General features: G+C 39.4%; 1 protein-coding gene across 7 annotated transcripts in view; it reads left to right on the forward strand.

Annotated features, from left to right (window-relative positions):
* The window catches only part of LOC120931668 (collagen alpha-1(VII) chain-like), a 495,674-nt gene that overhangs the window by 161,269 nt on the left and 307,455 nt on the right, over nt 1-26,950 (forward strand). For all 7 annotated transcript variants that reach the window (XM_040343324.1, XM_040343325.1, XM_040343318.1 and 4 more), the window contains exons 35-46: nt 1,296-1,322; nt 1,476-1,529; nt 3,111-3,182; nt 3,666-3,725; nt 5,829-5,864; nt 6,317-6,361; nt 13,096-13,131; nt 14,981-15,025; nt 15,716-15,751; nt 21,103-21,138; nt 23,875-23,907; nt 25,592-25,663. In XM_040343324.1, the coding sequence (XP_040199258.1) occupies nt 1,296-1,322; nt 1,476-1,529; nt 3,111-3,182; nt 3,666-3,725; nt 5,829-5,864; nt 6,317-6,361; nt 13,096-13,131; nt 14,981-15,025; nt 15,716-15,751; nt 21,103-21,138; nt 23,875-23,907; nt 25,592-25,663 (552 nt within the window). The remainder of the gene's footprint in view (nt 1-1,295; nt 1,323-1,475; nt 1,530-3,110; nt 3,183-3,665; nt 3,726-5,828; nt 5,865-6,316; nt 6,362-13,095; nt 13,132-14,980; nt 15,026-15,715; nt 15,752-21,102; nt 21,139-23,874; nt 23,908-25,591; nt 25,664-26,950) is intronic.

Genomic DNA, 26,950 nt, shown 5'->3' on the forward strand with positions numbered 1-26,950 from the left:
TATTTATCTCTCCTGAATCTTTCCAAAATGGATTACCACTTAAAGCTGAACTTTGGGCACACCAGCTTTCAACTAAATACATGTTTTAATAGCCACAGAATATATATAAATCCACTTTGTATGCATCAAAAGACTTTGCTAGCCCAAATATTGCCATATAAATCTAGCAGTGACATCACCATTGTGCTGTACATAGGAAGGAGAGAACCAGTGACTTATGCCAAGGTTACTTACACTCAAATTTTAATTAAAAGTTGTGTTAAAAGTCTTTCAAAAATAAAATAAAGAGTGATAAAAGAGCTAACATATTTAAAAATGTTGGTGTTGGTCAATATGCTGCTTTATGTCTAAAAAAAATTATTTAGTGAATAGTTAGACTTTAAATGGAACGATATTTTAGATGCAAAAGAATGCCTGCTATTTGTATGTGTTTAACAAACAGAATTTTACACAATTTGATTCAGATAAGTTGTAGGGGCAAATGTTTTTAATTAGTAGTTATGGATTAAAGTTAAAAGTAGCATGGTTTAGGACTGAATGTTTGACAATTTTCTATTACTGTGTTGCTTCATAGGCCTTGTGTTTAAGGTTCCTACGTAACATCCTACTTGTAAAAGTTAATAAAATGTTGATCTTGCTGTAGGAGAGAGCATAGTGATAGATTTTCCAATAGCTACAGACGAGTTACAGTGAAGTAAAGGCGGTCCCCTACTTACAAACATCCTACTTACAAATTACTCCTACTTACAAAAAGAGGGAGACAACAGAAAGTGAGAGGAAATCTACCCCTAGGAAGGGAAATTCACTCCTTTAAGAGATATTATGGGAAAAAGGTATCTCCACTGATGCTTTATCACCAAGGCTTGTTTCCACAACCTAAAATTTTCAGAATCTGATTGTCATTGGGACAGAAATTTAGGTGAAATCTTCTGAACAGGGGCACAGACAGCAAAACAAACCTTACAGGGGTGTTAACCCTTCCCTATGCTATCCCCCCCCAAAAAATTGGGCTGGAGCTACAGTTAAAAAATTTACCTGTTCCAACTTACAAATAGATTCAATTTAAGAACAAACCTACAGACCCTATCTTGTTTGTAACCCCTGGACCGCCTGTATTGCAGACCGATGTCTAGTGTGCATTATTATAACCAAACTGTTACTGCATATTTGTGTGCTTTTTGGCATTTAGAACATTTTCTGGAAAACACAGTTGAATTTCTTCACTACAGTTACTATAAGTTTATATAGAATCATATTTTTTTTGTATTTATCTGGCTTATATCACATTCTTCCAGGGTGAACCAGGTGAAACAGGCACTCAAGTAAGTATGTTTAGTCCTTCTATTTTCTTGCATTCATAAATACGTGTATTCCGCCTTTTCCCGTTTTTCCTCGTTGGTTTTATAGAAGGTGACAGATATTAATCAGATATCTGTTATATCTGTTATAAGCCCAAAATACATTTTTTTTTTTAGGGCCCCCGTGGAAAGATTGGATCAAAGGGAGATAAAGGAGATGAGGGAGAGTCTGTAAGTAATCCTTAATTGAAAGTATGTAGTGTTATTTAGAGCATGATCAAACATCATTAGTATATCTCTGTAGATAAATATGACATAAATACTATGTGAAAAGGGCCAACACCAAGGAGAAATGGGTGGCTGGGCATTGTCCAGAGCTAAACACCTGGTTATCATTGTCAGATATGACTGGTACCTGTTTCATTATTAATGATCCATCATGTATTTTTCTAATGCTAGGGACATACAAGTGTGTTGGCAGCTCTTGTGGTGGTATAACAGAATGTGGGAAACTCTTATTCTCAATGTGAATTACAGTCCCATTGCTCCTTAAGCCTAAATAAAAACAGCATGATTAAAAAGTAATAAAGAACCCAAAGAGAATAGCAATCAGAACACCTATGGAAAAAGAAGACAAAGTAATCCACACAGCACTGGAACATTCTAAACCCCTATACACACTATTACATTTTCTGCAGATTTTTGTCTTAAGATTTACCAAAACCATTTAGTGCAAGGGCCTGCCTGATTGCATACAAATAGAAACTCTTAAAGGGTCACTAAAGGATTTTTTTTTTTTAGCTAAATAGCTTCCTTTACCTTTCTGCAGTCCTGGTTTCATGTCCTCATTGTTTGTTTTTGCTCTGATGTTGCTGTAATTCTTCTCTGTTCTGGACACTTCCTGGTTGTCTGTTTCCTGATGACCACAGTACTGGGAGTTTCTAGTTTCATGTTCCAAACCAGCACTGCTCTATGGCTCTGTATAGCACAGAGGCAGGATAACATGCAAAAACGAAACTAGATGCAAAAACGAAACTAAAAAACTACAGATACATTATATGATTGATTTTTTTTTTTAATAGTTTTTAAAAGGAATCAGTTAACTATTATGTCTCTATACCCTGTAAACAGTCATTTCAGCAAAAAATATGTTTTCCTTTACAACTCCTTTAAGGCTTGACCTCTGCAGAAAATCTAATAGTGTGTATGGGGCTTTAGAGTAGTTGTGCTGCAAAATAAATGTGTGTGGTTTTGGCTAAAGGTTGTACTCGTTCAAAAAGTCCACAAACAAAGTTAATTACCTTTTGAACTAGAATTGTGGCAGTCTGATAGATCTTTGGGTTTCATGCAGTTTTGTTTTTATCGCTAGTGGCTCTATTGGTATATTACCCAAGTACCTATCATTTGAAATTATTTAGCAGTATCACATGGTTTCTGCTTACCGTGTACTTTGTTACATGTGTATTTCATGTATTTAAAACAATGCATTGCCTGTCAAGAAAATAAAGTGTTACTAGTTGGATTTATAACATAATGTATGTATTGCTGTGATCTGATCATTTCCACCTTTGTAGTGTTAATTTAATACCATACCCCATTAATACATGGCATAGGGGCATCTCTGGTAAATCAACACATCTCAGAAAGTAATATACTTAGGTAAACCAGAAGGATCTGAAGTTTGCATTGATCCATGTTATATTTACATTTCTGTGGTGAATGTTACGTTTGGTAAACACATCTGAAAAGTTATTTGTTCCATACTTTATTCTGCTCTCTATTTCATGATGGAATAATTTTGGTTATACACAGGGCAGACCTGGCTTACCTGGTCCAATAGGCCTTGATGGCTCTCCTGGATTTCAAGGAGCAAAAGGAGAAAAGGTAATATATGTTTGACGTATAAGGTCACTGACCCTGAAAAAAAAACTCACTTTCTATTAAAGAATAGAAAAAAATGCTTACACACTGCATTGGTTCATGTTTCTGGTCTGTATGAAAATACTCTCATTGATCTCATCTATTAAACATTCGATGCAAGAAGGACCAGTGGAAGAACCAATTACAGTTTACATGCTTTACCTTAGTAAAATGTGAAAATCTGCTGATTGCAGTGCTGCAGCAGAAACTTCTAATAGAGCAACGCACTGCATCTCTTCAATATAAATCAGTCACTTGCAAACATTATTGGTTCTCAATTACATTTACAAGGTATCCTTTGACAAAAAATGGGTATTATTTCATAGATTGAATGGGTATGGAAACATCAAAAGACATACAAAAAAAGTGACTTGGCGATAATAGAAGTACCGATTTTTCTATTTAATTGGCATTAGAATACTGTTATTACATGCATCTCTGTTTTAGGGAGAAGCAGGGATTGGTTACCCAGGAGTACCAGGTTTGAAAGGAATGCAAGGAGATAAGGTAAGAGTGCATACAAATATCTGCTAGTAGAAGACATTTTGTATAATGCCTTTCTACAGAAGTTTATGTAATTTATTTCTTTTTTTGAAGCACACTGTTCCCTCTGTCATGGTCAGGGGTCAGGTTCAAGTAACTATAGCAGTAGAAAGGCTACCACAAACCAGCTGGATAAGTAAAAAAGAAAGTCACCCTGGCTGATGACACAGGTTTACCCAAATTGTGTCTTAGTATTCACCAGAGCTTCTGATTTTGGAGATGGGTTTCATCATTAAACAAGTTGGCAACTAGGGGTTGCAGGTTGGGATCAAGCGGGGGCGTAGTTGAGGAACAAGCCAAAGGTTGGTAACAAATGGTTGCTAGTTAAAAAAAAGCAGAAGCATAGTGGAGGTATAAGCCAAAGGTCAGTAACGACGGGTAGTGGAGGAAAGGACAGCTAAGATATCGGCTGAAGAGAGCACAATAATCTGGCAAATAGCAATTACAGTGACATGGCTAAACCGCTTCCATTGTCAGTTAAAGCGACGCAGTGCCGAATCACAAAAATTGCTCTGGTCATTAAAGCGTATTTCCACCCAAAAATGGAACTTCCGCTTTTTGGAATCCCCCCTCCGTTTTCACATTTGGTACATTTCAGGGGGGATGGAGGAGCAGATACTTGTCTAATACAGGTATTTGCTCCCACTTCCGGGCATAGAAATCTGCAGATATCTATGCCACGTCCGGCACCTACTCCGTCCCCCCTGTTGTCTTCTGGGAGACACACAGGTCCCAGAAGACAGCAGGGACCATTCAGATAGCGCAGTGTAACTCTCACATGCGCAATAGGGAACCAGGAAGTGAAGACGCAAGGCTTCACTTCCTGATTCCCTTACCGAAAATGGTGGCGGCAGCACCCGAGAGCCGAGGGACAAATCAGTTATAGGGTGACGACATCGTGGTCAAGTGTCCATATTTTAAAAGTCAGCAGCTGCAGTATTTGTAGCGGCTGACCTTAAAAAAAATGTGGTTGAACTACGCTTTAAGGGGGTAAAATCTTCAGGGACTGAAGTGGTTAAATCAAGAAGTTCATGAGAGGAGCAAGTTCAAGAGACAAGGCAAAATTGTTTTACGCGATCATAGAGGGAGCTGTCCATCTCAGGTGGCTCAGCAATAAGAGCCTCTGGAGGTTGTGGGTTCAGTCCCTGGTCCTGACACCCTCACATCTAAGTATTTTATCAGCTTAAAATATTTACAAAGTGAAAAAGTATTCAGTTTCAGATAGACCAGAGCATGGTTAAAACCCTTATTCGTGTTTTGCCTCCTGTGAAGAAAGATCCCTTTACTTTCTTTCCTTTAGACGCAATGGAGAGTGAGACAAAAACCTCTACAAGGAATTTTCTCATAGACATTTGTCACGAAAACAGTTTTCCCCTCAAAAGATTTCTTCTCACTTTGTGTGCTCTCTTTTGTATTTTCTTTCATTTTCAGTCCCGCTGATAATGCCTACCAGGACAAACTGTGAGGATGAATCTCCCCAGCAGGAACACATACAACAATAAAAACTTAACCCAGCTGTATCCAAAATTTTAAAGAAAAAGTTGTGGCTTTAGATACGCTTTAGCACAGAGATATACATGTAATTACTTGACACAGTATTATTGTATGATTTATAAGCATACTCATTTGTCTAGTACCTACAGTATGTATATAGATAGATAGATAGATAGATAGATACTGTAGATAGATAGATAGATAGATAGATAGATAGATAGATAGATACTGTGGGCGTGTGTGTATGTATGTGTGTGTGTATATATATATATATATATATATATATATATATATATATATATATATATATATATATATATATATATATATATATATATATATATATATATATATACAGTATATATATACATTATATCATTAAAATTACAGGCATAGAAGCCCTTTATTCACATTATAACTAAAATTACTGGTTCTAATACATAACAGTTGTAGCCATTTATAATAATAATAATAATAATAATAATAATAATAATAATAATAATAATAAAAAACACTGTGTCCTGTAATAAGGAATAAAACATAAGTTGTTTCTCTTCTATTGTCAAAATTCAGGGAGCCATGGGACCTATTGGACCACCTGGACCAAAGGTAAATTTGCAAAATGAATACCAATGGTATTGCAGTAGAACACAGACAAATGCTGGACGAATAGGTCACATACACATTCTTATATATCCAGAAAACTAATTTCCTTTGTACCTGGAAAAAAAAAGCCCCATAGAGAAACACATAATTTGCTGTATGTAATAAGACTTCAGCATTTTACCTATACTTTTATAGTTACACTGTGCTTCTCCTTCACTGTACTATATTTGCTTACTTTATTTAGGCCATTGTATTGTGTTTAATGATCTGCTATTGATATATTATCATATATATTATATTTTGGTTATAAAATTTATTTTATGGTTCTTTCACCATTCAAAAACTATAAATAGTGTTGTACTTTTTCTCATGATAGGAATATTTTACCAACAAGAATCATTCCATAAAAAAAATATGTCTAAATTTGGAAATGTATTGTTACTTGATTTTTAAAGGGTGTACAAGGCTTGCAAGGGATTGAAGGACAAGCTGGTTTAAGGGTAAGAAAAATTACAGCTTTTCTTTAAAGTGATTGTAAAGGATTTAAAAAACAAACAAAAATAAAACCTGTGCCCCCATGGTAAGCCACTAGCTATGGGGGAATTATTGCATATACGCTCCCAAGGCCCACTTTGTGTGTCAATAAATGAATACAAGGCATTCTCTGATTGGAAAAGGTTGTTCAACTAGAGAACCCCTTGCAAGATGTGTTTTGAATTGCAAAGGTGCAGAGTAAGTAACCCCCTGTGTTAAGTATACAGAAGGCAAGTTGCTTGAGCAGCATCCGAAAAAGGCCAGCACTTGCTGTATGTAATGTAGCGCAGGATTCTACAGCAAATTTTTGCATCTCTAACTGAATGGGAGCTATGAAGGATTAAATGTAACCAAGCTGAAATAATGTAAGTTTAAAAAAGTTCAGTCCTGGAGTCCAGCTTTACATTCATAAATGTTATCTAATGAGTTATGAGTAATGAGACCTCCTAAGTTTCCAAAAGACCCCTAATATCTGCTACAATATTTTTACCATTGTGAGCAATAGAACACTGTACTTGAAAAGCATGCTCAAACACCACCCATGACAGAATCCAAATTCTGAAACCCTAATTTCTAAGCCCCTGCTTTTATTTCTGATTCAAATTCAAAGCTCTTCCAATCTACTCTTGAATAGACTGGGGTAGATCCACGTACATCGTCGTAAGTTTGTGTCGGGCGTAGCGTATCTAAGATACACTACGCCGCCGTAACTTACCTTTTTTTTCGAATCCTCCAAGAATTCGCGCCGTAAGTTACGGTGGCGTAGTGTATCTTTGGCGGCGTAATGGCGCGGCATTCAAATCTCTGTGATGGGGGCGTGTTTTATGTAAATACGTCGTGACCCGACGTAAACAACGTTTTTTTTTTACTGCGCATGCGCCGTCCGTGGGGGTATCCCAGTGCGCATGCTCGAAATTAACCCGGAACAAGCCAATGCTCACGACGGTGACGTCATTCTACGCAAATCCCTATTCGCGAACGACTTACGCAAACGACGTAAAAAATTAAAATTTCTACGCGGGAACGACGGCCATACTTAACATTGAGTACGCCTCATAACAGTAGCTTTAAATATACGCTGGAAAAAGCTGAACGCAAACAACGTTAAAAAATGCGCCGGACGTACGTTCGTGGTTCGCCGTAACTAGCTAATTTGCATACTCAACGCGGAATTCAACGGAAACGCCACCTAGTGGCAGCTGAAAAATTGCATCTTAGATCCGACGGCGTACTAAGACGTACGCCTGTCGGATCGACCCGAGATGCCGTCGTATCTTGTTTTGTGGATACAAAACAAAGATACGACACGGGAAATTTTAAATTACGCTGGCGTATCAATACATACGCCGGCGTAATTCTTTTGTGGATCTGCCCCACTGTATTTAAGCAAGTTCCATATGACTCAGATTTAAAAGGTATTGGTTCTAACCTGATTGAAGCAGTGCATCTACCCTGTATTTGGAGGATCAACCTGCTGTCCTAGGTATGGGGTCTTTTAGAGCTCTTATAGCAGCAAAAACCCTCCACAACTGACACTGTATTGAAAACATTCCTCTGTGAGGACTGGAAACGACCTATAGAATCATGATTCCCTCTTGACAATGTGAGTTTGCGTTTTTCCCTTTGAAAATTATTTTTCAAAAGGATAGAAAAGTGGCCTCTGCCCACTGTTGACTTTTGAGTCATTCATCTTAAGAAGCATACCACTCAACCATTTGATGATACCACTCAAACATTTTTATCTTTTGGGATTTCACTGACAGGCATTTGGACTCTCTACTATTTCTCTTTGAATAGCCTGGAGTGATTCTCCATCCCCTGTTGGCATTGATTTAGAATTGTAAATTCTCAAGGGGGGACTATACTGCGCTAAAAGTGCAATGAATGAGTGAGAATCTCTGAAGAAAAATCTGTGACACCTGCAAACATGTGATATTCATGTATAAAAAATGTAATGTGGGGAGAGAAGGTCGCGCTAATGTGAAACATGCAATGAACTAATGAATAGTGCAAGCAAAATATTCATATACAATTGCATAAAGCAAACAAATGGTGCTCTGTATACTAAAACTTTATATATAAATAAATAAATATAGGTATATAAATGTATATAAATATAAAAATATAAAAATAAGATGAGTCCAAATAATGAAGATGTGAGTCCAAATATTGTGATAAATGAAACTATGATGTGAAGATAAACAAAACGTTGAAAAGTAGATCCACCGCCACCAAGATGATAAGGGAAATTTGCTCCTTAAGGGATAGACCAGAAGAAAAATGAACACCCTTACCAGACAAGATGGACCTCCTATAATAGCAAGGTCATATGGGCCTGCAGAAATAGCCTTCTCTGGGGTCTTGGTAGGTCACAGATGTGTGTGCCGTTCAGCTCCTTCCTTGCTTCAGTCCTCTGTATCCCTAAGAGAGGATCCCTCCCTCTGATGGAACCAGGAACACGCTCACGGACTCGGCATATTAGGGAAAGCGAAAGAAGGCTCGAGATAGTGTGTTATCCTTAGCCGCTTACTCGGTTTATTAAAAAATTCATAATAAAAAGCAATTCTAAAAAAGCGGGCAGTAAAAAGTAGCGTATGCCCGTGCTTCCGGGGTCACGTTCGGTGCGGTGACATCAGTGCGTAACTCCGCCTTGACATGTTTCGTCATACGTGACGTTATCAAAGGGCCACGATTGATTTAGAATTGTTATGTTTCTGAGGGTAAAATCTTTCCAAGAAGACCACCCCATCTCAAGGACAATCCCTTTTTTGGATCAAAATTCTAGAGCCCATTAGTATCTGATCTACTATTCCCTTAAAGTTAATTTAAATGTAATTTTCTATATCTCTGTTGGAAGGAGTGTACACCTGCCTCGATGCAGGAGATCTATGGATGGGACAGAAGAGCCCTATTCTTCATATGGTACCACAGTAGTAGCTCAAAGACAATCACAGTCTACCTCCCTTTTAAGCAGCAGATCAAGGGATAAGTAGGCTAGGCTCGGTGAAAGGAAAAAGTACCCCTAGGGGCTTTGAATTGCAGCAATGTATAGAAATAAATTAAATAGAAAATGTAACAAAGTATAAAGTTTATTGGATGAAAAAACATATATAGTAGAAAAAAAACATCTGATAGGAATCAGGACATGAGCTCCAAAAACATTAAAAAAAGCTTTTATAAAAAAAAAAAAAAAAAAAAATTATATATATATATATATATATATATATATATATATATACACACACCGGTATATGGATACAACCAATATGAATTCATATGACATTGTGATAATTGACTTATGCAGAAAACCCCACTGCGTTTTGACCTTTGTAGCAATGGAGGTCTTCTTCAGGGGCAAAAAGCTTTGCAAGCAAAAATTCTATAATGAAATATATACACATAAATGAAACTTGTTAAAGAAAAAACAAACAACAAAAAGGCATATATGTATGATTTTCTTGTATATACAGTCATTGTTAGTGACAGTGGTAAGATACGTACCAAGATGGATGTCGAGAGCTGGGACTAGTGGTCGTCCACTGACACCACTGCCAGAAGCAGGCCCTCTCAAAGGACCATACAGGAAAAAGGGGAGGTCATATAGAAAAATGGACCAGGCTATGGAGTAAGTGGACAACGCCCAGGCTTACGAGAGGTCTCAGCCAGCGACCCCACACTGGACAGAAGAGGGTAGGGAGGCCAGCGAAAGGCGGGCAGGGCGAGGAGGGACGAAGGGAAGCCGGGCCAGCCAAATGTGGAAGCGCACCACCAAACGAGGGACTAGTAGCCCTAAAGAAAAATATACCAATCATGAAAAAAGTTGCAACCTAAATGATAATGAACGGGTAGTCTACAGGAGGACAAAAATCAAAAGTTGGGTAGGGATGAGATGAAGGAAAATGTGGAAAGGTTGATTGAGAGATAGAGTTTGGTGTGGCTGTATTGGTGAAAATAGGCAAATGTGGGGACAAGGGGAAGCCTAATGAGTAAGAATATCAACAAAGCGATGTGCAGACTTGATGCATAAAATAGGAACACACAAAAAACAAATAGAAAGTGTAAATATAGAAAAAAGGGGTGTGTGTGTGTGTTGTGTCATGGAAGGGCCCAAGATGAATGATCGAGTGTGTGAGTAATGGGGGCCTATGTGAAAAAGAAATTGGATGGGGGAAAGATCAATGATGTGCTTATTTGGACCTATGTGAAGGACAAAGTGAGGAAAAAAAGAAGTGGAAAATACGTATAGATAAAAAGGTGAAAGTACTGGTGGAAATGAGGAGAAAAAAAAGGTTACCTGGACTATCAGGGTAGATGAAGTAAATTGAAAATGTAGAGAAGTTTCTTAGAGGATTCCCCTAAATGGGTATGCGGTTTGTAATACCTGCGGTCCCGGGGATCTACATTAAAGTGTAGAGAAGAGAGGTTTGACCATATTAGTTTAAAGGCAAGAGATCAAGCTATAAGTAGGCTAGGCTTGCGCTTTTACTCTACTTGTTCAAAAAAAAATTTCATTGGATATTGTTTTAACTACTCCTTAGGGGTTTGTTTTATCTCTGGAATTGACCCAGTAAGCATTTTCCTTGTGTTGACCCCTTTAGCTATTGATCTAAGTTTTTATCTCATCTGTTCAAGTAGTTTATTTTTCCACTAACCAAAGATAATATTTTTGTGCTTGCAATAAAACTGTAAACATTAGTGACAAAAAAACTAGGTAAAACAAATAAAATAAAAACTCAATTAGAGCTAGAGGACAGCAGCATCTAAATCACCAAGCCTAGTAGAATATGTAACAAGCTCCAACCACACAATAAAAAGCGCCTATTCTTGTGGTAGGTATAAGGTAATAAATCGCATAAGAGACATAATAAAAGTGCAGTAAACATATGATGAACTCATCCTAAATTGACATATCTGTGCAAATAAAGTCCATATAAAATATGCAAACACTGCAAAAAATATATTATAATATACAGTGTATATATATATATATATATATATATATATTACAAAAAGCTGCTCAGATTTTCTAAACTTCAATAATCCCCCTTTCCTTGCCATGGAGGAATGATGATAACATGCACCCCTGAAGAAAGAGTGCTCACAAAAGGAATCACCACAAGCAATTACATGAGCTTCTTACCAGCTGCTCTGATCCCACAAGGCGACCATCAGACGCCTTGCTGTATAGAAGCCATATATACCACGATCTTGCATGCAAAGGTCCCACAATCTCTTAAGCCAAGATAGACTCTATGGAAGAAGTTAAAGTACAGAGGAAAATCCACATAGTGTAGTATTTCACCAAAATTGTAATAATATGATAAAATCACACTTACATTTTGAAGCATGTGTTACAATCAACCAACAGGTTCAAGCGGTCAGGCCGACTTGTGGAATAATGCCACGTGTGAGGCCCCTGTGACTTTATTCCCGTGTAATTCCTTCAAAATTGTTGTTGTAATTTTATCATGTTTTAAAAATTTTGGTGAAATACTACACTATGTGGATTTTACTTTGTACTTTAACTTCCTCCATGGAGTCTATCTCAGCTTTGGAGATCTGGTAACTTTTGCATGCAGGATTGTGGCATATATGGCTGCTGTACAGCAAGGCGTCTGATGTTTGCCTTGTGGGATCAGAGCAGCTGTTAAGGAGCTCATTAAATGGTTTGTTCTGATTCCTTTTGGGAGCACTTTTTCTTCGGTGGTGCACGTTATCTTTCTTTAACGGCAAAGAAAGAGGGACTATTGAAGTTTAGACAATCTGAGCACCTTTTTGCACCTTATATACTGTATATATATTTTTTATAATGTATTTTTTTGCACAGTGTTTGCATATTTTATTTATACTTTATTTGCACAGATATGTCAATTTAGGATGAGTTCATCATATGTTTAATGCACTTCTGTTGTCTCTTATGTGATTTAATAATTTATACCTAGCACAAGGATAGCACACGTTTGGTTGTAGTTTATTGTTCCACCTTTTTTGTTATAGTGAATGATTGTTTTCCACATTGTTAATTGTGGCCCACCATTCTTTAGGTAGCAGTTTGCCCTTAGTGGTAACTACCTGTCCTGGTCCAGAGCACCAGGTTGATTTTCCCCTTTGTTATGGCAATTCCATTTTTGGGTTTTCTTTTGTACAATTTCTGATCTATTCAGATACTATATAGTATCATGGTTTCCACATCTGTCAGTTCGGTCAGTGGATGTTGCTTAATTGGGATAAAGAAAATAAGATTTCCTTTTTCTCAAAGTTTATTGAAGGACATATCCAACCCCCCATTCCCACCCCTTGTTGTTGGCTTTAGGTACTGCTTGGTCACAAACTTTTGAGGCATGACAGTTGGAGGTAGGGTTACAAAGGGGCTGGCTAAACATTCTTTGTCTGCCAGTGTCCCACTCTCTTGAAGGTGCTATTATAAGTCAAATGTCTGAGAATCACCACATTCTTATGTACCTGAATAGACTTTAAGAAAATTATTTTACAGTAAGTACAAAAATCTTCTTTTTCTACCTACTATTTATGGCAGACTTTTATGTTCATTTGGTGTGATCTTTCTAAGGTGGTATGCTGAAGACTATAGTGGTAACTGTCCTATGGTTTATGGACTGGACTACACGTACACACATGTAATTAAAAAAATAGAGTCTGTTTAGAGACAAAACAGGTTTTATAACCTTGCATTCTCATTTAGGGCAAAAAGGGACAAGATGGTGAAAAAGGTGAAAAGGTGAGTGCATAATAAATTATTTATCATACTGATCGAATAAAGGCCTTGCGGGGAAGCAAACTCTCTGGATCCCAGAGGTGGTCTCCATCAAACTCCCTCTCTCATCACCTCTTTTCGCCTTTCTATCCCTAACTACTTCCTTTTTATTCATCCTCTCTACACTTTGTTTCTATCCTCTCATTCATTTCTAGCTTATTGTTCCATCCAAGACCAACACCAGCTTCCTGTTATCTACCCTAAAGCCCATAGATAACGTTTTTCTTCACACTGGGCACTAGGGCAGACAGTAAAGGAAATTCTTCCTAGAAAGGGCATGGCAGAGATTCAAATTTTTGCCAATGTAAGTACGGCTTAAAAACGTAATACAAATTTTAAGCAAATCAAAATAGTTTAGAATCTTCTTCTTTATTGTCCAGCAGTTAGTGAGGGGAAATCTTCCAAACATGTACATTAAAAGCAATCGAAAGCTGACAATGGTCCAGACTCTTCCCCATTATGGAACTATAACTACTGCATGCTTTTAGAAACTGAAAATTGTAATCTACGATAGCGTAAACACAGCAATTTTGTTGGTTAAAACAATCCTTGTGTACATTCAGCGTCACTAAACTCTACATAAACCCTAACAATAAACTCACATTTGCTCACTGTTTCTCTGTTCAATTTGCCATTAAAAGTGTTTTGGTATATTTGTTTGAAAAAAAAAGTAATGTCAAGAAATCAAAGTTGTCCTATGTACAAATGTTTTGTGTTGGAGAAAAAAAACGGGTAGGGCAGACAACACTTCTGCTGCGTACACACCATCAGGCTTTTGCCTGACCAAATCACATTGGAATTCCGACGGAATTCCATCGGAAAAATCAGATGGAAAAAGTCCATCTGACTTTTTCCATCGGAAATTCCAATCGTGTGTACAGGGCTTTAGTCTACACAAATTGTCACTTTAGTACATTAAAGAGGGACCCCTTGTTAAAAAACATACATAGTAGATAACTAATTTACATATTAGTAAATCTATTTTAGGCCACATGGAATATTAAACTGGTATTAAACTCAACACCAAAAATGTAATGTATTACCAAACCTTAGATATGGTGACTGCATTTGTTGTATTTTTTAGGCTTTTTTCTCTGTTTTCACCTGGTGATATTAGAGTGCCCCCATTCTGGATGAAGGGGCACAGGGAACCCCTTTGGACAGCAGCATCGCCAGTCTAGGGGAAGGGGAGTGCTAGATGGACTTGCAGATTTAGATACACTAACAAAGCAAGCTCTGACACTTTATACAACTTTATAAGCAGTTACAGCTACAGTTCATTTGTCTTTTGGGATAAACAATAGACTTCCTGCAGGATCACCAGGGGAAAATAAATGAAAGAAGTCCTACAAAAGAAAACAAAATCAGCTATTAATTACATCTAATTGGTAAGCTGCAATATAATACATGTTTGCTTTTGCGTTTATTACCGCTTTAAACAAAATTATTATACTTCAGTGAATTCAAAATACTGTACCCCACTTATACACATTTTTTCCTAATTGCTTTTACTAACCAAATAAAATGTAATTCTGTTCCCATCCATCATTTATCACTGTTCACCATGTACTCCAGGAACATCTCTCTGCTCATACAAATTGTATACCCATATGGGAAAAGAGATATATCGGACATGACCTGATTTCATACCTCTTTTTTAATAGCGAGGGTCATCTAGCCCCCTCTTATATCTGGAACCTGGACTAGAGCTGAGCTAGTATGTTCTGCTGATAGTTGTTATTATACAGTATTATGTAATCTCTTATTTATCTGAACTAACCAGTTAATAGTAATATTTAATATATATTTACAGGGAGAGCGTGGCGATATAGGTCCTATTGGACCTGCAGGAAGAGCTGTAAGTAAAATGTTTTACTGGGTATTTACAGGCTGCTATTGCCTTTTCTTTTTTATCTTTGGTTTAGTGATAATGGGTTATCAAGTATGGATATTTCACTGGCAATATCTAAATATATAACATAAATTAAAAAGCTGTTTTTCCCCTCTCAATTTCTGCTTAAGTGTGACCTTTGATTGCATTTTATTACCACTTCATTAATATTTCGAAAGTGCAGGTTAGGATGAAGGAAAAAAGCTGGGACAGCCGCACTATTTCGAAAGTACAGTTTTTTAACTCAATGCCATGATTGGTGCTGTACTGATGTTTGCTGAGTTCTTGTGGTTTATTGTGGGTCTTGTTTATCAACCACTACTTTATTTCTATGTAGCAACAGTGCAGTGTGGCAAAAAAAGGAACATGTAATTTGCTTCTATAGGCAACAACAATTGTTATGGTTCCATATCTCAGTATTGTGGCATGTTCTGTGTGCAATTGACATAATATAAAGGTGATTAAAAGGTTGTAATTATATAATTTAAGAAACCACTACTGCACATGGCCTATTTTATATATATAATACATGTGTGTGTGTATATATATATATATATATATATATATATATATATATATATATATATATATATATATAGACATATTTAACAAGATATTATATGATGTGACATGATATGACTTTTGTTTTTCTAATAGGGGTTTCCAGGTCCAACTGGGCTTAAAGGTGACCAGGTAAGATAGATCACCTATGTTGTATGTCATGTGATGGACATGAAGCTATTGTATTTATTTTTTTATTCTTCTTTTTTTATTCTGTTTATTAAGTTCTGTAATAACAAATACAAAAAACAGTGAAATGACAGCCTGATAACAGGCTTCACACTACAAACAACACAAAATACCTCAGCACTGGACTCACGGTATAACCCTGAGACGGAACATGTGTATAATTCTAACAAGTGCTATTGCATATTTAAATGGTATGTGCATCATTCTATGGGTCTGTTGATTTACCGTATTTGATAAAAGCGGACCTTCAGTAACTTTTTCAACTTTCTATCTAATAAATCTTCTGCCCTTGTTGTTTTAACTTTGGATAGTAAGGCCCCTTTTCATACTGAGGAGTTTTTCAGGCGGTTTAGTGCTAAAAATAGCACCTAAATACCGTCTGAAAAAATCCTGCCCTGCAGTCTCAGTGTGAAAGCCCGAGTGCTTTCACACTGAGGCGGTGTGCTAGCAGGACCGCTCCAAAAGTCCTCCTAGCAGCATCTTTGGAGCGGTGAAGGAGTGGTGTGTTTAACACTCCTCCACCGCTCCTCATTGTTTTCATTGGGACACCGTGGCTATACCGCCAGCAGTGCGCCTCCGCAATTCCGTTGCAATTACGATGGTATAGCGCCGCTATACCGTCAGTGCACCTCCCGCCCCAGTGTGAAAGGGGCCTTAAGCTTTTTTTTCTGCCAGTAAATACCTTAAACAGCCCACTTCCTGTTTCTTGTCTGGTCATTAGCATAGGCTTATGACATCATGCACAGTTCTCTCTCTCACCCTTGTGAGAGTTTGCCAGGAAGGAAGTGTGGATGAGTCACAAGAGGGCCAATAAAAGCAGGGCTGCAGAGCTGGAGGTGTGCCTCTGTGTAAATCCAGGAAGTATACAGGCAGCAGATTCAGCTGTCCACAGTTAACATTGCTTCAGACTCAATGGAGGGAGATTTCTGCAGCATATTTGGCAAGTGCAGAATCACAGTATATATATATAAAATAATATGCAAAGTGGCTGGAGGGAAGTTTCAGAATGGCAAAGATGTTTTTATTACAAATTATGTGAGCAGCCTTTAGTTCCTTTTGAAGCTATTGTATTTTACTAAAATAAAATACTTAGCTCATTGCAATTTCCTCTTTTTCTCAGATCTCAGTAATGGCTAGTCATGTTGTAATGTAGCAAAATTTGGTATAAGAGACTTAAAGTGGTTGTAAACCCTCACATATACCCAGTGAAGTGAACAGCCTCAGATGATACACAGAGATTAAACAAATCCTCCTACAAATGTTTTACTTGTTTGTCTGCAGCCTTCTCTTCCCTACACCCCTTCAAAAGGGCAGAACAGTGTTAAAAACATCTGTCAGACACACAGGAGGGGGCGGGGAGACTGAAGTAACAGTGTGTAAGAGCTGCTTGGAGGAAAGGCACACAACTCACTTCACACAGCAGAACTGTGTTATGTATAGACAAGTTGTCTTCTGAGCTCTCCCCTCTCCCCAACACAAACTTATCTCATGTGTTGGGAAAACTTGTTAGAAGTGACTCACGCTGATAACAGAGGAACATATCACCAAAAAGAAATTACACTTAGAGCTTTGGAGAGAGATAAGTAAACACTAAAAATATATGTGCTTTGCTCAGATTCCATGATTAAGGTTTACAATGACTTTAACCACTTAAGGACCGCCTCCTGCACATATACGTTGGCAGAATGGCGCGGCTGGGCACAGGCACTTACCTGTATGTCATCTTTAAGAGCCCAGCCGTTGGGCACGCGTGCGCGACCCGGTCCGAAGCGCCGTGACGGCACCCGCGGGACCCGCGGACCCGATCGCTGCCGGTGTCCCGCGATCGGTTACAGGAGCTGAAGAACGGGGAGAGGAGCGTTTTTGCAGTGCCTCAGCGTGAAAGGGTAAGGCGTTTTTACAGCGCTTTCAATTCATTTCAATGGAGAGGGGCGTTTTTGGAGTGTTTTTTTTTAGCGCCCAAAAGCTGCTCCAAAGATGCTGCTTGCAGGACTTTTCTCAACTCCCCGCTAGTGCAACGCCTCAGTGTGAAAGGGTAAGGCGTTTTTACAGCGCTTTTAATTCATTTCAATGGAGAGGGGCATTTTTTGAGCGTTTTTTTCAGCGCCCAAAAGCTGCTCCAAAGATGCTGCTTGCAGGACTCTGTGTGAAAGGGTCCATTGAGATGCATGGAGAGCGTTATATGAGCGTTTTAATAGCACTATTTTTAACACTAAAACGCTGTAAAAACGCTTCAGTGTGAAAGGGGTCCTAGGGCACACTTAACCCCTTAGGCCTCGTACACACGACCGAGGAACTCGTCGGAAAAGACACAGAGGGGGTTATTTACGAAAGGCAAATCCACTTTGCACTGCAAGTGCACTTGTAATTGCAGTCGCTGTAGATCTGAGGGGGACCTGCAAGGAACATAAAAAACAGCATTTTTGCTTGCACATAATTGGATTAAATAATCAGCAGAGCTTCCTCTAATTTCAGAGCTTCCCCTCAGATCTACAGCGACTGCACTTACAAGTGCACTTGTAGTGCAAAGTAGATTTGCCTTTAGTAAATGACCCCCATTGTTTTCCTCGACGAGTTCCTTCTTAGGCTTGTCGAGGAACTCGACAAGCTTGCTTTGCGTACACACTGTCAAGACCAAATCTCCTCATTCTCAAAGTCGGTGATGTACAACACATACAACGGCAGGGGAAGTTCGATTCCACTGGCACAACCCTTGGGGCTGCTTTTGCTAATCTCATGTTACTGCGTGTTAAGTAAAAGTTTGGTCAGAGACAATTTGCACTTTTCAGTCTGTTACAGCGTGAAAAATGTGTTATCTCCATTACAAATGCTACTTTTACTCCCGTCTCATATTTTATTCTGAGCATGCAAGGGTTTCTTAGCATACACACCATCGTGTTTCTCGTCGAAAACCAGCCCGACGAGGAACACGACGAGGAAATTGAGACTCCTGTCAAAGAAAAGGAGAACTTGTTCTCTTTTTTCCTCGTCGAGTTCCTTGACGGTTTCCTCGATGAAAAACGTACACACGACCGGTTTCCTCTGCAAAAAAGCTCTCCCATCAAGTTTCTTGATGGGTTCTGTAGAGTTTCTCGGTTGTGTGTACGAGGCCTTAGCGCCACCTAGTGGTTAACCCCTTCACTGCCATTGTCATTTTCACAGTAATCAGTGCATTTGTATAGCACTTTTCGCTGTGAAAATGACAATGATCCCAAAAATGTGTCAAAAGTGTCCGATGTGTCCGCCACAATGTTGCAGTCACAAAAAAAAATCACTGATTGCTGCAATTACTAGTAAAAAAAAAATATTAATAAAAATGCTATAAAACTATCCCCTATTTTGTAAACGCTATAACTTTTGCGCAAACCAATCAATAAACGCTTATTGCGATATTTTTTTACCAAAAATAAGTAGACAAATACGTATCGGCCTAAACTGAGGAAAAAAATGTTTTTATATATTTTTGGGGGATATTATTATAGCAAAAAGTAAAAAATATTGAATTTTCTTCAAAATTGTCGCTCTATTTTTATTTATAGCGCAAAAAATAAAAACCGCAGAGGTGATCAAATACCACCAAAAGAAACCTCTATTTGTGGGAAAAAAAGGACGCCAATTTTGTTTGGGAGCCGAGTCGCACGACCGCGCAATTGTCAGTTAAAGTGACGCAGTGCAGAATCACAAAAAGGGGCAAGGTCCTTAACCTGCAAAATGGTCCGGGTCTTAAGTGGTTAAAATATTGTTTTTAGTATTTTTAATCTGATTAAACTTAAAGTTTAAGTCACATGCCCCTCCTACATTGGATGGGAACCAACACAACTCCATTATTTCATCATTACAGCCTTCCAGCTTCCTGCAGTCATCTACTTGTTTACTAAGCTATGAATAGGATGCATCCTACCATGCTTCCCCTTACCACCACAGTTTCCAGCACTTGTTCCTGGAATACTGAGTAAAAAAATACAGCTGGATTGGCTTATGCCGCGTACACATGATCGGTTTGTCTGATGAAAACGGTCTGATGGACCGTTTTCATCAGACTAACCGATCGTGTGTGGGCCCCATCGGTTATTTATCCATCGGTTAAAAAAATAGGAACTTGTTTTAAAATTATCCGATGGTTAACTAACCTATAGAAAAAAAGATCGTCTGTGGGTGCGTCCATCGGTTAAAAATCCACGCATGCTCAGAATCAAGTGGACGCATGCTCGGAAGCATTGAACTTAATTTTTCTCAGCACGTCGCTGTGTTTTACGTCACCGCGTTCTGAAACGATCGTTTTTTTTAACCGATGGTGTGTAGGCACGACTGATGAAAGTCAGCTTCATCGGATATCTTATGAAAAAATCCATCAGACCGTTTTCATCGGATGAACCGATCAGGTGTACAGGGCATTAGAGTATATACCTTTCCATTATAAACCTGATTGTTGCAACGTAGGGTGTTTAGTGGGAAGCAAAAAATCTGGGGGTAATCCTCAAAAGGGATACGCCGGCATATCTACTGATACGCCGTCGTATCCCTGTTTCTATCTATGGAACTGATCCACAGAATCAGTTTCACATAGATAGACAGAAGACCCGACATGTGTAAGGGACTTACACTGTCGGATCTTAGGATGCAGTACCGCAGCTGCCGCTGGGGGCATTTCTCGTCGAAATGCCGCTTCGGGTATGCAAATTAGCACTTACGGAGATCCACAAAGCTTTTCAGCTTCATTTTTTCTCCGTAAGTATTAGTTTGCCGTCGCAATATTAGGGCTGCTTTTACAAGGCCTAAACTGTTTACACCTTGTAAAAGTAGACCCTTCTATCCCGCGTCGCTGTCTTTTTTTTCGCCGCAACTCGTTTTTTTTTACGCCCGTCGCGATTCTCAAAACCCGGCGCAACGTAAAACCGCGCAAAGCACGTCGGGAAAATGACGTCGGGAGCATGCGCATTACGTCTGGCGTGGGAGCGCGCCTAATTTAAATGGGACTCGCCCCATTAGATTAGGAACGCCTTGCGCCGGACGGATTTAAGTTACACCGCTCAAAATTTCTAGGTAAGTGCTTTGTGGATCGGGCACTTAGGTAGAGATTTTGCGGCGGTGTAACTTAAATGCCAAAAGTTACATTGCGCCGGGTTTTTGAGGATTAGGCCCTTAATGCCAAGCAGTTTTGCCTACTGGATTTGTAAGGAGAACTTCTACCAGGAATTTTAGGACCCATTACTACCAGGACTACATATAAAAAACAGTTGATTGTTCTATTTAATAGTAACATGTACTATTAAGATTTTTTTTTTTTTTTACAGGGCATTCAAGGTTTTCCAGGAGCTCCAGCAATGGGGGTAAATACTGCTTTGCAAGTACTCAGTAGCTTTTCAAAACTGGGAAGTGTGTAAGCGCAATTTAAAGTAATTGTTTAGTATATATTTTAACAGAGTCTCTACAAACATACGATTAGGGAAATTTTCCAATCAAATAATAAAAAATAAAAAAACGAAATTATGCAAATTAGGCTGACTTTCATTTAGCAACAGTTTTTATGTGTATTTGCAACTCCTATATTTGTAATCCTGGGAGGTCAACTAGGACAAATTTACACAGGTTGCACAAGACGCACAATTATGAAGTGGTTGGAGTCGGTTTTTTATTTGGTCTCAGTACTACCTTATACTATCTTAGAGCAGCTAAGGGAGACATTTATGAATGCATTTAGGAATGAAAGTGCCTAAAGATAATAAATGTGCATTAAATCTATCTATCTTGCACTGCCTTGGTGTAACAACAGAATTGATAGATGCTGAATGTAATGCTCTGTTAGAAGGAAACATTGGTTTTTTTTTTTGCTGCGTATTAAACCTTCACCTTATCCAGATGTAGAAAATAGTCCAATATAGTGTCAGTTGTGTTTACAAAACTGGAGAGATTGAAAACAATGACATATAGAAAGAGTGCTGGCATAGATGCAACAGGACTGAGAGGTATACTGGCTCTAATTCAGTGATTGCCAAAATCAGACTCATCTTCCTACCGGGACTACAAGGGAACCAAGCCAACTAGTCCACAATGTCAGACACCTGCTCTGTGCAAATGAGCCTGAGATTACCTTGGGGAAGGTGACCAAATCATGCAGTTACCAGTTTCAGATCTGATATATATTGAAAGATTTTCAGAAAACTAGAAAAAAAAATATAGTGATCCAGTAGTTGGAAGACTGCTGTCTTGGCAGTTTGGCAAATGAACAGAGACCATGATACAAAATTACAGATTTGGAATCATAAAGGTATTATAGCTGGATCGAAGGAAGGCAATAATGTAACAAGTGTCAGCTTATGCAAAATGTCTGTCAGTTTTCTCTGCTGGTAATTTAGAAAATGGCCTGGCATGTGGTGCAATAGTATTAGATGCAGAAGGCCTTAGGCCCCTTTCACACTGTGGCGGGAAGCGGCGCTTTACCGTAAATTTTGCGGTGCGATTTGGTCACTAGCGGGGCGCTTTTACCTCCCCACTAGTGGCCGAGAAAGGGTTAAAAGAGGCCCTTTGCTGGCGGTATAGCCGCGGTACCCATTGATTTCAATGGGCTGCAGCGGTATACACACCGCTCCTTCACCGCTCCAAAGATGCTGGTAGCAGGACTTTTTTACCTAGTGCACCGTTCCAGAGTGAAAGCCCTCGGGGCTTTCACACTGGAGAGACAGCAGCGGCTGTTTCAGGTTGCTTTGCAAGCGCTATTTTTAGCGTTATAGTGCCTGCAAAGTGTGAAAGGGGTCTTACAGTTCAAAATGTAGTGAACGTAGCACCCTCCTAGGTAGGTGCTAGAGAGTGTATATCGTTTTTGGATGTTCTGCTTAACAGAGGAGCAGACAGGCAAATGTAGTTGTTGTCTACTCAACAGAGAGCAGTGATTGATTAGTGAGGTTTACTTGAGAGTGTGCTCTGGTGCTGCTCATGCTGTTTTGATGTTTCATCCAATAGCAAGAAGGCATATTGGACAGTGGGAGGAAACCTAGCAGCTGAGAACATGGATGTAGATATAGCCCTGATCAATTAGAAGGGGATGAGCCCCAAGGATTGCTGGATGTCTGTATTTAAGTCTGAAGAGCACATAAGCTCTTGGGGTTCCAGTCCAGCCCACCTCTAAGGCCTCCAAAGATGCAGCTAGCAGGACTTTTTTTCCCCGTCCTGCTAGCGCACCACTCCATTGTGAAAGCTCTCGAACTTTCACACTGGAGAAACAGCAGCAGCTGTTTAGGGTCGGTTTGCAGGTGCTATATTTAGCGCAATAGCGCCTGCAAACTGATCCAGTGTAAAAGGGGTCTAAGGAGGAAGGTTCAGGTGGGGAGGAGGCTGCGGCCTCTTCCTAGTGTAGGCTGCCATGCGGCCTCAGGTGACTGACTTGAGGACCTGAAACTTTAAAGCTGCAACCCAGGGTTCCTGTGAGGCTGACTGAGGGAAGATGTTCACGGATTTGGTCTTACGTCACTGGTATAGAGTTTCGCTTGGAAATTGGAAGGAGGCTACCAGCTGTCCCGGGACATTTTGTGAGTACAGACCGCTGAAGGGATCTCTGAAAGTGTGTTGCTGAAATCTCCCTCTTGGTCCTAGAATTCAGCATACCGGATGTGTGAGCTAAAGGGGACACTGGCTAATGTCTTGAAGAAACGAAGTCCAATGAGCCCCTTTTGCTATAAAAGGGACTTGTTTACTCTCTACAGATAGAGTTGTCCTCGCTTGTGCATAGTTAATTTGGAGTATCCTACTAATTCTCTTCTCCTATCCAAGTTCTACAAATAAAATATAAAAACACATCCCCTAGACTGGTCATTGGAGACAACGAGCAGAAGAGTGTGTGCACCTGGCTGTGTGAAAATACAGTGTAACTGGCTGTGAATTAATCAGTGGGAGACTCGGGTACAAATATCCAAGCAGCTCCCAAAGGGGTACTGCTACATGTATATAGGTATACAAGTTTAGGTATTGCTTTTATTCAATGCATTTGCTGTAATGTTTTTCTTGTTTTTTAAGAGAACTAAACCATTTATGAAATCTGTGTTTTAATAAACATATCGTGTGCTTCACAGGTAGTTGGACCTACTGGCAAGAAGGGTGCTAGAGTAAGTGTCAAATTTAGGTAAACTGTCCATTTTAAAATTAACATTTGCTGATTACAGAGTTGGAATAATTTATAAAAGAAAAAAGTGATTAGCAACACTTTTCTTTTTGTGCATGTACTTTTCATTCTGCTTGATTATGCTGTACTATTTACATCTTCAATAGAATATGTGTATTCAGGTAGGAGGGTGACCATACATTGCTTAAAGGGTTTGAAAAGGAATTTTTTTTTATCTTAATAACTTCCTTTACCCTAAGGCTGCATTCACACCTGAGTGTATCGTTTTGCAGCGTTTTTTACCGTGATTTGCCGCGACAAACGCAGCGTTTTTTACCGCGATTTGCTGCAACAAAACGCAGCGTTTTTTACCGCGATTTTGTACAGGTCTAGGGTCACCAATGTAAAACGCCCAAATTCGAGCGACAAAAAAGGGTCCAGAACTTGTTTGGGCTTCAGGTGTTCGGCGTCAGGCATTTTGTAGTGGAGATGTGAACCATCTCCATAGAGAATAATGTATTTTTTCCCCTCTAGCGTTTTGGGGCGTCGCACTTCAGGCGACAAAACGCTCAGGTGTGAATGCAGCCTAATGCAGTGCTGTTTTCATGTCCTCATTGTTCGTTTTTGCTCTCAAGTTGCTGTAATTATTCTCTGATCTCCACACTTCCTGGTTGTCGGTATCCTGATAACCACAGTGCTGGGAGCTTTCTCTCTGTGGTCACTAACTTCAAGGAGGTGTGATTACTGTGTGTCTAAAACCCCACAGCACCTCCCCTTTGGATCAGTTTCATTTTCCAAACCATCACTGCTCTGTGACTCTGTATGCTCTGTACAGCAGAGAGGCAGGAAACAACATGCAAAAACGAAACTAGAAACTACAGGTACATTATATGATTGTTTTCTATCTATTTTTAATAGTTTTTAAAAGGAATCAGTTAACTATTATGTCTCTATACCCTGTAAACAGTCATTTAAGACCCGGTTCACACTGGGGCGACTCGTCAGGCGACACAGCCGCCTGACAAGTCGCGTCCCATTGTAGTGAATGGAACCGTTCTAATAGGAGCGACGCAAGTCGCTCCGACTTAGAAAAAGGTTCCTGTACCACTTTGGGGGCGATTCGGGGCGACTTGCATTGACTTCAATACTGAATTCATTCTGCAAGTTGCCTCTCAAGGTGCCTTGAGATCGCCTTGCCGAGTCGCCCCCAAAGTCGTGTCGGCTGTGTGTGAACCGGCTCACGGCATACATTTTCTTTTTATTTACAACTCCTTTAATTAAAGCAAGCAATACAACTTTGTGCACTGGTTGGGACAATTGAGCCATAAAGGCAGCTTCTGAAAAGCTCCTGTCATGGCTGAATGTTGGGCTATCCTGACAGGCAAAGCTCCACCACTGCCGGGTAGTTTCTGTCAGAATACAGTGGCACAGTGGAAGATCATTCAGTCCAGCTCACATGCATAGATGGAAAAATGTGTTTATTTTTTGGACTGATCAAAAAAAAAAAAAAAGGGGGCTATGGTCAGCCTGAGGAGGGCTTAGCTTACAATCTAAAAGCTTTAAATTTTTTTGCTGCTTTTTGCCTATTTGTACTATTTTCATGTAGACCCCTTTTAGTCTAGAATATGTATTCTCTTTTACATACATTTTGCATAGTTAGTAAGTAAATGATTCTCTTTATTTGTCAGGGTGACATTGGACCCGTTGGACCCCAAGGTTCTAAAGGAATCAAAGGAGATGAAGGAAATAAAGGAAACAAGGTATGACACAAAATACACTAAACAAGCATATTTCCTAACCCTATATGCAGGTATTTTAGTAATAGTTTTGAAGTAGAAAAATACACACACTAATAATCATATGAGCACTAGAAAAGTTACAATGAAAATGTCAAAATCCACCAACAAATTGTGAGAGTTCACCCCAAATATCTATTGCAGACCCCTCGGTCTGGAGATCCCCACTGACCACCGAAACCTATAATATATACAAAGAGGTGGGGTCTCCCGGTTGCCATCATCGAACAGATGACGCCACAGGGGAAGAAGTGAAGTGACAGTTAGCCAGATTCAGAGAGGTTTACGCCGGCGTATCAGTAGATACGCCGTCGTAACTCTGAATCTGCGCCGTCGTACATTTAAGTGTATTCTCAAATTGAGATACACTTAAATGTAGCTAAGATACGACTGCCTGCGCCATCGTATCTTAGCTGTCTAGTTCCGCCGGCCGCTGGGGGCGTGAACGCTAAATCAGCGAGATACGCCTATTCACGAACGTATGCTTGCCCGTCGCAGTAAAGATACGCCGTTTACGTAAGGCGTTTTCAGGTGTAAAGTTATTCCACCAAAAAGCTGGCCTAGCCAATGTTAAGTATGGACGTCGTTCCCGTGTCGAATTTTCAAAATTTTACGTAGTTTGCGTAAGTCGTCCGTGAATGGGGCTGGACGTAATTTACGTTCACGTAGAAACCAATAAGTCCTTGCGGCGTACTTTGGAGCAATGCACACTGGGATATGTCCACGGACGGCACATGCGCCGTTCGTTAAAAACGTCAATCACGTCGGGTCACGATTCATTAACATAAAACACGCCCCCCTGTTCCTCATTTGAATTAGGCGCGCTTAGGCCGGCACATTTACGCTACGCCGCCGTAACTTAGGACGCAAGTGCTTTGTGAATACAGCACTTGCCTCTCTAACTTACGCCTGCCTAACGTTAGGCTCTCCGAAGTGAATCTAGCTAAGTATCAGATGTGTGTCAGTGATCAGCAGTTTCTTATTTTTTGGTGGGTTGGCAGACATCGACCATTGTGATTGCATTATTAAAAGAATTGTTAAAAACATCTGCTATCTTTATTTACACCTTACATTTTTTTGTGAATAAGTAGGGGTACTATGTACCCCTTTCATTCACATAAGGGGGGTAGTATCTGGGGGCACCCTTATTGTTAAAGGGGGCTTCCAGATTCTGATAACTTAACCCCCTCCCACAGATCCCTATTGCCACAGGCCCAAGGTTGTGGGGAAGAGGTATTTGTCCTCATCAAT

This window comes from Rana temporaria, chromosome 3, assembly GCF_905171775.1.
Source record: "Rana temporaria chromosome 3, aRanTem1.1, whole genome shotgun sequence".
Lineage (NCBI taxonomy): Eukaryota > Metazoa > Chordata > Amphibia > Anura > Ranidae > Rana > Rana temporaria.